This window comes from Polyodon spathula, chromosome 9, assembly GCF_017654505.1.
Source record: "Polyodon spathula isolate WHYD16114869_AA chromosome 9, ASM1765450v1, whole genome shotgun sequence".
Lineage (NCBI taxonomy): Eukaryota > Metazoa > Chordata > Actinopteri > Acipenseriformes > Polyodontidae > Polyodon > Polyodon spathula.
The window spans coordinates 34,362,996-34,375,533 of NC_054542.1; the positions used below are offsets into that span (position 1 = coordinate 34,362,996).

Here is a 12,538-nt window from a genome sequence, read left to right on the forward strand (position 1 = left end):
TACCTTGTATACATGATTCTGTGTATCTCAAAATATACGTAGTAGAAAAATACATTTCAGTTCAACAACTGACATTACTATTATTCGATTATGTACATAGACAATAGACAATGGTGTGTGTACAAAGCAAACAGAATAATGCAGGAAGGAACGCATGTACAAGGAGGATGTCAACATTTAAATTATTGCTTAATCACAGTGAGACCAAAAAACGTACTTCCTCAAGTGCAGTTTACAAATTCGAAGAAAGGGCTTTGTTCTGTCTTGGTCAATGCAAATATCAGTCAACACGAAATCAAACTAGAAATGTATAAGAGGAAAAAAAAAGCAGCAGGGGTATAATGTAAAGGGAATAGCATATCTAGGGCTTGTAAACGTGAAGTAAAATAGATATGTGAACTAATTAATTGTGGTTTTCGAACTTGAAGAATTATAAATCTTTCACTAATGTTTTGGCCTAAAAAGTTTTTATTGGTTGGCGCTAACAATCAAAGATGACAGAGAGAATCAGGGATGACAGCTGCACACCAAATGTAAGGACACTGTCTCAGATTGTGGTGTGTATCGTAATCACCGACATGGGCAATGGTTAAAACAATGTGGCAGTTACACATGTAATTTATTACACCTGTAATGGAACATTGGATGGATCTAAATACCATCATCGTTGAATATTTAAAATAGGATCGAACCTGGTATATCACTTAGTTTTAAAGACAAAGTGCATTAATCATAGGAAAGTAGATGAACAAAACCTAAGTGTAGTTTCGCATATGACTTGATATATCCTCAGATTCTGATGTGCTAAAGTATGTTCTTGCCAAGTTACATCACAAGTGAATTGGTGCATCTCTAGATACTGCATCTGAGATCTATGGACGGAGAGACAGGCAACAAATAAACAGGATGTCTCAATATTCTCCCAGATTATGAAATAATATATTGTCCTAAATAATGTCCATTTTAAGTTTAACCATAATTGGAAACAGCTGTTTTTGAGATAAATGATCTTTGTGTGACATTCAGAGGCTAAATCATTTATGAAACCCTCCCTATTATGTGCTGAATATCCACAATTGGACAAGCAGTATCTTGATAAACACTATGCTGAAATGGAAGTATAACAAATGCGCAGACTATGCCATACATCCACTTGTACTTGAATCTAGAGCAACGTTTCCCAAAGTGGAGTCGCCAAATATTCTAACAAAATGTTGCTTAGAGCACAATATTAAGATGTAGTTTCACAATACAACTTCTTATATATATTCAAGATAAATATAATTCACATACAAATCATTAGCAGTAATTGCGTAAACAATGTATTGTTTCATCACTAGTCTTCTGCTTTAAATATAACCAAAAAAATCAAGCAGAAGACGACCTTTTATGAGCGGTTGTTAAAATGGATGCAAAACAAACAAAAAAATTCTAATCCTACTTGCAGTTCAAAGAAACAAACAAACAAAACTCGCAGTTAGCATCTTATGTTAACTTCGGGTTTTCTTACACTGGTAAAGAAGATGATCAGCATCCTCATGTATGGAGCGCCATTTGTGACAAAACTATCCGCCTGTTAGTTTGTCAAATAGTTTGTCAATTCGTTTGTTAACTCGTGAATTTGTCAATTTGTAAATTGATCAATTTGTCCTGCAATTCGTCCATACATTTGTCAATTCATACAGTGATTTGTAAATTTATTTGTTAATTCATCTAATAATTAATTACTTAATTTGTCAAGTCATTAATACGAAAGGCTATACGGACCTGTAAATTTCCAATCAACCTGACAAACTTTCCAAGAAACCGACGAACTTCCAACTGTCAATCTCGCACTGCGCCGAAAACACTGCAACCTTTACAGCCAATGGGAGCACACACTAATATTTAAACACTGAAAATCCATCCTCACTTAAAACTGCTTCAGCCAATAATATATAGAGGGGCCTTTCAAAAGCTATTCTATTTAACAAGATGCTCGACTCCGCTGATTTTCAATGGAGACCCAATGCAAGCGGACGAAATGTTGCTGGTTTTTAGCATGTTAAAATGAAATGCCGATGGTTTGTTTACTGTACTATATTGCAGTGTCTTGATAATATTTTATGTTGTAATGTTGTGTATTTCTAAAGTAACCGGTGATACCGGACTGTTAAATGATTTAATCAATACGCTGCTTTAGAGCGATGTTTCTACGCATGCGCCAACGAACAGTTCAGTGCTCAGAAAATAGCATTTTTCATAATAACTATGTATTGTCATAATTTGCTAATGTTGCCGTTTTCTTCAAAAGGCCATGGGCAAATGTGAAATCTACTTCCGAAAGTGTTATGCATTTTTTTTTTTTTAATATGGAGAAAATCAGCAACATTTTGTCTAACTCTATACCACAATGCTGTGCAACGCAGTGAGCCTTTCGTATTAATGACTTCACAAATTAATAAATTAATTATTAGACGAATTAACAAATAAGTTTACGAATTACAGTATGAATTGACAAATGCATGGACGAATTGCTGGACAAATTGACCAATTTACAAATTGAAAAAGAAATTGACAAATTCACGAGTTAACAAACGAATTGACAAACTATTTGACAAACTAACAGGCGGATAGTTTTGGCACAAATGACGCTCCATAGGTATCCTACATGGTTACAGTGCATATTGCAAAAAAAAAAACTGAAAACCACACAACTGACTGGTGGTGCGGAAGCATGGCTTCAATCATACAAAGGGTTACAATTTTGTTCAGTGACTTTCAGCACCACCACTATAAAAAATTGTTCCACCGACTGTTGTCGGCATGTTTGCAACGCTTGATGTTGAATTGAAAATTAAAACTGGCATTCAGTATGTTGCAACACAATGTTAAATTGATATTGTAACGTGGAGGTAAAGCGAGCAATCCAGGGAAGTATTCTGTTCTCAAATACATGGTTTATTTTACAAGTTTATTTTGCAATTCAATAAAATAAACAATAACGAACTGGATAAATAAAAGGGTTTAATAAACAGGCAGGTAACACAGACACAGATAACAGTCTCTGCGTGTCTAATTAAAATAATAAAAAAAAAAAAAACCCTGGGCTGGCTGTCGTGTGAGAGAATGTTTGTAACAGGGCCCAGCCAAACCCCACCACTAGATTCGTCTGCCTTGTCGTTAAAAGGTACCGTTTTTTTTAAAACTTATAATTAATTTGATAAAGCAAACAAGATATAAAACTATCAATGCCAGACTGCTTATATAGTGTAGTTACAAATAAACGACACGTTGCTTTTTGATTGGTTAAGAAGTATTTCATTTAAAATACCGAATATTGAATAATTGTAGGTCGTGGGTTCGCTATTCCTTTTTTACCTGTACATCTTTACTCAATATGATGCTCACGCCTGTCCTTGCCTGACACACCCCGACCTCGTTTTGAAGTCACCTGTCGCAGTATAAAAATGTGCTTTCTAGAAAAGTGGTTCATTTTCCACTGTAAAATGCACTTAAACGAGAGCTAAAAAAAAAAAAAAAAAAAAGAAGAAAAAGAAAAAAGAATGGAGTTTGTGAGCCAGACCTTGTTTAGTCTTGTACTACTGTGTTTGAGCACTACGGCGTACGCATATGGAACTGGAGCCCCTGATACTGCGTGCAATTCAATGAAACCTTCGCATGGTGTAGATGCCTTAACCACCGCTACCCCTTACAAATTACAAGTCTCTGGAAGCACCTATAAACCAGGACAAACTATTACAGGTTTGTTTAAAGTTTGTTATTTTTCTACAGACAATGGAGTCAAGTTAGTTTGATTCATAATAGTCATTTTAAGTTAGTTTCATTCAAATTTACTTTAGTTTTTCAAACGTACGTGTCTTAAGTAGAATCGGGGGGGATTAGATTCCCATCAGCCCTTGCGGGACTTGTACTTTTTTTTTTTTTTTTTTAAATTATTTGTTTATTATGTTGTTGTTTTGTGTATGCTTATCTCTTGTGCCCCTCGTCTGGTCCCTTACATGTGTTCTCCTTGTGTTGTGTGTCTACCTCTCTGCATCTGCTGGTTCCAGCACTGGAAAATGCTGCCAAAAGCGCATAGGCACAAGTGCTGCACTGGCAGCTATTAAAATAGCTTGTTATTTGTTCTTTTGCCTCAGCTAACTTTTTTATTGTTTAAATGAAATAACAATGTTAAAACTAACTTGGCTATTAAAGTAAATCTAAATCAAATCACAAATACATGTTGTGAGTTTAGTCAGCTCAAGAAAAAGCTGTCGTAACAAAAACTAAATGAGTAGCTAAACTTATATTAAGGCAACAAGTTTACTCCATTTATGTGTAGTAAACTTGACTTATCAGGGTTTACAGTGTTTTCCTTCCTTTAAGGAATGGAGTTATATAAGTGGGTGCATGAGGCTGGGGACTGGACCGGAGACAGTCCAGCGCTGAATTAATGAGAAACTGTGGGCGCTACTGAGCGAGCGTGTGAGCAGTGACCGGAGAGAATATGCAGTGAATGTGGAAAGACCAAAACGTAGGATTATTTTGGTGCCGTGAATTCCGGCCCCTGACAGGAATTATCTCTAGTTTTCAAATAAAACAAACATTTTGAGAATTTAACACTGTCTCCCTGATTACTACTTCCTAAACACGAAAACGTTACAATATACCAAGTGAATGGTTCAAACGTTTGCAAAAATATTTTGCAAAATCAGATGAATGCTTTCAATACAATCAGGACAATACCATTATTTGCAGTGTCTTTTTCGTCTCGTTACTTGTTAAAAACTGTAACTTTAGTGCTATACTACTTGCAAATGTTGTGAAATGGAAGTACAGACTAGGACATCTGCATTGCAAGCTTAATTGGAAGCATGTCTTGGATTAGATTCCCACACAGGGTTTATGTTGCAAACTTTTAAAATAAATTTTAAAAAGTATTTTATTTATGTGTAACAAACAATTAGAAAAAAAATACAGTTATCAAAAGTTCCCAGCCATTTAAAGTGGAGATATCAGAAACACAAGCCAAGTTTCAATAAACCATTGGGGCAACCTTGCCCAGCAAAAAGCAAAGAGGCACAACTGGAAAACCGATGGGGGTCAAGGTTGCCCCAAATGTTTCTTCTAACTTGTATTAAAAACACAAGCTAAGTTAAAAGAAACAATTGGGGCCACCTCATTTGCTAGGATGATTTTTTTCAAATAACCTTTTTTTAAATTTTAGTTCAGTTTTTTCAAATTCTGATGCATTCGCTACCAGTGAGATGCCAATGTACTACTGTTATGTTGTTTTTTTTCCAGTTTAGACATTATGGTATCAATTCTCAGTTTTGAAAGGTATGACTACTGTATTGGTAATCAATAAAAGTATTTTTGAAAAAGATTTGTATTAGAGATAATACATTTGAAGATTTGATGCTGTTTATTATTTACCGGTAACTATGAAATAAATTTGTAGATGTTTCTTTAAATTTCCTCTTGAAGAGATTTTTGAGGTATTGAAAGCTAGTCATTTTATAACCTAGTGAATCTAATAAACAGTATCAATCCTTCAAATCTATTAATATGAGTATGTAAAAACAAAATAAGCCGTTTTTTAAAATGTATTATTATTAGGCTACCAGGCCCATGGCTGGGAAGCCTATTATTATTATTATTATTATTATTATTTATTATTATTATTATTATTATTATTATTATCTTTCTTTCTTTCTTTCCACCAACAAAACCTTAAGTTGCATAAAATGAAAACTGTTGCATGAAAACTTGAAATTTCAGAGTTGTAGACCCCAATGGGAACTATTGTCCACAGCTGAATGAACGTGATTGGTCACATAGTTTGGCAACTATAAAGTTTTAGACACATTTTGGGCAATTTACAAACATCTTGTCGGAAACCACTTATCACAGGGTTCTGAAACTTGGTGTACATGGTTAGGGATTGTCCAAAATGCACGGTACTTGAAATGAAGCTGATTGGTTCAGTGGTAATCTGATCAAAGCAAAACTTTGCATACATGATCCAAGTATGGTTTTCTTTTAAAGTTTGCCCAAATGAAGTTGCTACAGTAAAAAAACATGGTTGCCATGGGCCAATCAGATTTCAGCATTGTTCTAGTTGCATATATTTCACATAAAATGAACACAGTGGAAGAAAAACTCTTGAAACTTCAGAGAGTAATGTATACAACTGAATGAATGGCAACCAATCAAAACTCATTGGAAGCAATAAAGTTGCTTGCAACTTCTCGTTGTTATTATTATTTTGATCTAATTTATTTGACCATGGAAACCCAATACATCTGGATTTAAATCTGAATAACAATATCATTATTTATTTGTGTTGTCTATTTCTTTCAGTGACAATAAACGGAACGGAGTACAAAGGATTCCTCCTGCAAGCCAGAGAGCCTGATACTTATAAAATCGTTGGCACTTGGCTGAGCCCTCCAAATAACACCAAACTTGTAGCAGTAAGAATTGTATTATATCAATTAATTCACAATTTAAATGACAGTGATAATATAGGGGAGACTGGGGTTGGTTGTCACACGGGTTACTTGTCACAGTGCTGATAGCTATGAAACTAGATGGTGCAGACAGGTGATACTAACACTGAATGTGTATTTCTATTGTCTGTAAGTCAACTATCTTGTAATTTGAGGTCAATTGTATCTAACATAAAAATTAGTACATATTTCTTTTTTTTCATACCAAAAGTAAAAAAAAATGCATGTCTTGTTAATATGTTATAACTGTATTGGAGTTTGTTTGAACTGGTGGCCATGTTAAATAAAACCAGATACTGGCTATCTTTTGATGTAAAAACAAAACCAGTAGGTTCTCCCAGTAGTACTGAGAGAATTAAATTATCATGTAAAGTCTGGCATAGGCAGGTTGTCACATAGTTTTGGGGGTTGGTTGTCACATGTAAATCCTATAGGAAGAAGTCTTATATTTTTTCTTTCTACTTTTTTACACCAAAATGTGGGATATGTCACCACATAATGCTTATTTAAATTATTTGCTGTTTGTCCTCTGGTTCTGTGGAGGCTGTGGTACTAGTTTGTAGCATGGGCCAACATTTCAAATATATATTTATATATAATATATTAATATCCCTATATATATATATATATATATATATATATATATATATATATATATATATAGGTCTGTATTTTTTATGTTCACATAAAAAGTAAAAATACAACTTTTTCTGTCATTGTGCACAGTAGAAACTTTATGTTATTAAAAAAAAAAAAAAAAAATGTTGCATTATTGTCTACTGTAAAAGCAAGAACATACGTTGTGACAACCAACCCCAGTATAGGTTGTCACAGGTGACCGGCGCATTTTCAACCGTCTAAATATCATATTTGGAATAAAGTTATGCTGTAATAAAAAATAAAAAAAAACATAAATTTGTACGTGAAGAGTTATTCTTCAATATAACGAGAAACAGAACATCGCAGCACGTCACCAGATTGAGGAAAATAATAGAGTAAAAAGTGTGACAACCAGCCCCGGTCTCCCCTACTGTGTGTGGGAGGGAAGGATTCGATCAATGACAGAAAAAGATAACCATTTTGTATTTAAGAATACAAATGATCTTTAAAATCTGTTCGGGAACGAAATGAGAAGTTACTTCGCTATGTGAGCAAATTATTTTGATCAAATTACAAAATGGAAAATATCAAACAAACAAAGAACGAAACACAAGAGAACGCTTCTGTCTCTGAGTTTGAATAAAGCGATATACTCAAATTGCGAAATGTTCTTTGAGCAAATGCAGAGTTTCCGAACAGATTAGCAATTCAATGCAGGGTGTTAAAAATGGATTTTCATCAAGTGAAATACGCACGTTTTAATACAACATTTTTGTGTTAAAGGAACGTAAAATGGGTCAGTTATATTTATAAGATACGAGTCCTTGATTAATTATTTATTTATGCAGGAAGTTGCCCATTGAGACCGTGGCCTCATTTGCAAGGGTGAGGTTGGGGTCATGGTAAGCAATTTTGGAGGATAGTGACCTCAAATGTTAAACTACAAACAAGTTTGAAGTAACGCTCGTAATTTTCTCGCCTTATTTAGAAAATACAGTTTTAGAGAGAAAAAAAACACGGTTAATGTATTGTTCTAATCATATTATATCTACGGTGTCCATTTTAGGACATTGTTATTGGAGTCAAGTATCAGGCATCCTCCACTCAAGTCTCACACATCAATAACTTCCTCTATCACCTCTCCGGTGTCATTCGTTTTTGGTATCGGGTATCACTTGTACAATATTTACGAGATGACAACATTTAAAAAAAACAAAAAAAAAACACCGAGAGCTCGACTGGGCTACTGAGCCTCATTTTAAAACACCGCTTTGAATGTTTAGATAATCAGGTAAAATTAAAAGTAGTTCAATCAGATTGGACAAGAGCTCGTTAAAAAACACACATACACACAATTTAGATTTAGAAATAGAAATCGCTGGATTTGTTTTTGCAGTGCTTGTTGCTATGGCATTTAGAATTGCACTGCACTCCCTTACGCACAGATAAGCGCTTCACTGTTTGACAAAAATGAAGCCTTGCATAAGAATTAGCTAATGTGGCTGTACGAAGAGTTTGTTTTCTTTGGGTACTTCGTCCAAATTAGGAATGAACTATCGGACAACTGAAATTCAATTCGACTGTGCTCTAGAGGTCCAGCAGACCAAACAAATAAACTGCCTCTTTTATGCTTTTTTCTTTGCTTGTTTGGTATTTTGCAATTTGATTATACACTACTCAAAGACTGAAGAAGCTGCCTTTTTTTGTTTTGTGCTGTGTTCTTTGCTTGTTTGATATTTTACATTTCGCAATCTGATTAAAATAATTTGCTCAAAGACCGAAATAGCTTTTCATGTCGTTCTTTGATAATTTGGTAAATGCGCAAATCACGAAATGGTCTGTTTTTTGTTTTTTTTTTGTTTTGTTTTGTTTTGTTTATAAAGTAAAATTTTATAGGTCAGTATACTGGAAAATATAAAAAAATATCCTATCACTATGTTATAGTTACTATATGCTTTTTTTTTTTTAAGTGTTCCGGTTCCAATGCTGTTACTCATGCCAATAACCTGCTAAAGACTGGGTTGGTTTATACTTGGATGGCACCACAATCCGATGCTCCGAAAAAAGTTGTATTTCAGTAAGTATAATACAGAATAAATCTGAGTGATTGATATACCATCAAGGGTATAACACAATTGATGTGTCTAAGTTATAAAGTAGCCCTTTAGCGTAACAATTTATTAAAAGTAATTCATATTAATATAGAGGATTTTGTCAATTACATTAGACTGATAACAATAACAAGCTAACCCAGCTATATAGTGTCAAAAGAGTACTGCGTGATAACAACACACGTTATAAGACTTCAACTGTATGTTTACTGACGCATGTTTAAGAATTCATGATAAATAGAACACTGCGATTAAAATGTATTATGTTGGACTGTTCTAGAATGTTATATAGCATTTGGTGCATGTGTATTTTTAAGACGATGCTATCAGTTTTCCCAATGCTTAAATAATATGCAGTTACACACTATATATGCTGTACCATCATCAATCTGCTCCATCATAGCAATAACAATCATGTCCGTGCAATACCATTATCATTTTGTGTTCTATTCAGGGCTACAGTGGTCAAGGTTAAAGCCGAATTCTGGATGAACATTAGTTCTTCTGAATTTCAATTAGGTAAGTGATCCTCTTAAATTGTCACTGTTGGAGCAGCTGTATGGAAATGAATGGTGGTTTGATACTCCACTAAATGTTTCTGTTTAATTATTTTACATTATTATAATTGTTTGTTTCATACTGTATAACAATGAAATCTGTCTATCATTCACTTTGATTGTGATCCAATATTAGTCTGGATAAAAGAGTCCATGGACAACAGACTGGATTGGCTGGAAAGCGGCTCAAGCAGAAGCCTTTAAGTGACTTGTAAAAAAGTCATAGCCATTGTCATATAATAAAAACAGCTAGAGGGCGCAGCATGTGTTACTTGGAGATGTCCGTCTCCCTCGCTGTCTTGGGGACTCATTCACCAAAGGCTCTTATTCTTTCAGGCGCGTTCTGCTGGGATAAGGTGCACACGCCACTGAGCGCCTTATTCATCCACCTAGATAAGGTGCACCTTAAAGCAGAACAGCCTTTAGTGAATGGGGCCCCTAGAGAGCAAGGGAGACTGATAACTCCAAGTAACACACTCACCATAAAAATAAGGTGTTGGGTTGATCATCTGCACAGGTTAAGGGCTGCTGTTAACAGAGGCCTTATTTCTACTTTTTAAGTAAGTTTTGGGAATGAGGCCCTTGGTCTGTGAATTTATCAATGCTTACGGCTATTTTCCCCTACTACTTACGATCACCCTGTAGTTATATTTTTTATTATATCAGTGAAACTTTAGTACAGAAAACATATTAACCCTGAAAAACACTTTTATATAAATCTGAAGGTATATCATGTATGCAGAGTATAATGTGTATTTTGGACACAATAATGTAGTGCTGCATGTACCATGTGTAAGAGTATATAACACTATACAAATGTATGTATTAAAAATGTGTGTCATGTTTGAACCCTTTTTACTGTTTTTCAGATGGGGCCACATCTGGACTGAAATGCAGTGCTTGTGTTTTGTTCTCTCTGTTGACAGTGTCACTAATTCGTTCCATCTGATGCTCCCCATCCTTCAACACATGTTTATACAGTGTGTGCATGTGTAGAAAACCTGAGACATATTCCAAACATTTAATTTAGTTGGATTTTTTAATTTAAATACACAGTAAATTGTAAGACATATTTCTCTCTCTCTCTCTCTCTCTCTCTCTCTCTCTCTCTCTCTCCTCTCTCTCCTCAATTTATATAGATAAACACATACATTCCTGCATACATTTGAAGTCCTCATTTTGCTGGTACTATATCTATGTGTTTGAAATGTCCTGCTGCTGTGTATAATAGCAGAAGTATGACTCTTAATTTCACTGATTGAAAGGTTCAAAGACCAAAGAAATCTGCTGGCCTGTCATTGAAACTGCTGTACCTTCTAGGCATGTAAACAAGCTGAAAAGCCAGTAATGTCTGCTTCCTGATGCCCAAAATAGTAACTAGGGTATAATGGAGTAACCCCCCAGGACGGTGGTATGCAGTTAAACATGATTGGGGGATACTGCTGCTTTTTAAAATGTAATATTATGTCTGAGCCTTTTTCTACAGCCAGTTGAAAATCAAAACTTCTCAGGAATTTGTACACATTTCCTTTGCACTACTTATTTTTGTAACTTTTTACTAAATTCTATTTTTATTGAGAAAAAAAAAACAACCTATAAATGCCATATACTGTATAGAGACTGTATTTGGAGAATGTCATGCTGTTAACACTAATTACGTTTGCAACCTGTAACTACTGGTAATGTACTTTGCTTATTAAAATTGTAAAATAGAGATTTGGTGTATTTTCAAATTTAGATGTACTGCGTTCATCTAGGTGAAAACAATATTAAGAAGCATTAAAAGTTGATATTTAATCTTGAAATACTGTTTTTTAAATATACAGTATAACATGTGTAAATGTACAATACCACCCCCCACCCCCCACCCCCCAAAAAAGGCAGGTGTCTCGTTTTCGCAATCTTAAAATTTGGTCACCCTGCTTACAACTGTAGTTAAGTGTTTTTTGTTTGTTTTTGTTTTGTTTTTATGGTTGGGGGGTATTTTTTCAATGTATTTTGTATGTATTAACACACGCAGACAACGTTGTAAGATTTATTGCAGTTTTGTACATCATATTCTTCAGACCGAAAACAGTATGTCATCAGAAAAATATAAAAATAGCAATCCCGCCCTGTATGGAATGGGTTAAAACGAGTGCAAGTTAATGCTCGCGGTAGTTGGCACAGTTCTCGCGAGATTAGCCTGTGTGTTGTTTCCTTGACAGCGAGAGAGAGAGAGAGAGAGAGCAATGAGGTCTGAGAGGGAGGTGATGACCGGGGATAAGGAAAGAAAGATAGTCGAAATACATTTTAGAGACCAAGACTCAAACCCAGCCAACATCAAGCACAAAGAGGAGTGCTGTGTTCATCTAAATACCACGGTAGTTTACATCATTCATGTATGACCTTTCTGACCCTAGGCAACCAACATCTGTAACAGGCCAATGAATGACTAATTTATTTTTTGCTTAGTGATTAAGTACCTAGCTTAATATTGTTGTGAGCGCTTTAAAACGGTACACAATTTATAGGCAAAATTATATATATATATATATATATATATATATATATATATATATATATATATATAGATAGATAGATAGATAGATAGATAGATAGATAGATACACACACACACACACACACACACACACACACACATTTCACCTGAAAGAGACCTTTTCAGCTGATTTTTTTTTTTAAAAGGTTGGCTTAACAGAAAAAAAAAAAATTGTTGTAAAACATTTAAAACAATGATTTCATGTGATGAGAGAAGTACTGCTTACAACTAGGAT

The 12,538-nt window shown here is 34.5% G+C and overlaps 1 protein-coding gene across 1 annotated transcript; it reads left to right on the forward strand.

Annotated features, from left to right (window-relative positions):
* Positions 1–3,472: 3,472 nt before the first annotated feature.
* On the forward strand, positions 3,473–11,476 carry LOC121320699 (putative defense protein 3). The gene is made up of 5 exons (XM_041259272.1): positions 3,473–3,744; positions 6,346–6,458; positions 9,065–9,171; positions 9,660–9,724; positions 10,632–11,476. The coding sequence occupies exons 1-5, from the start codon at positions 3,546–3,548 to the stop codon at positions 10,709–10,711; spliced, it is 564 nt and encodes a 187-aa protein (XP_041115206.1). The 5' UTR covers positions 3,473–3,545; the 3' UTR covers positions 10,712–11,476.
* The last annotated feature ends 1,062 nt before the right edge of the window (positions 11,477–12,538 follow it).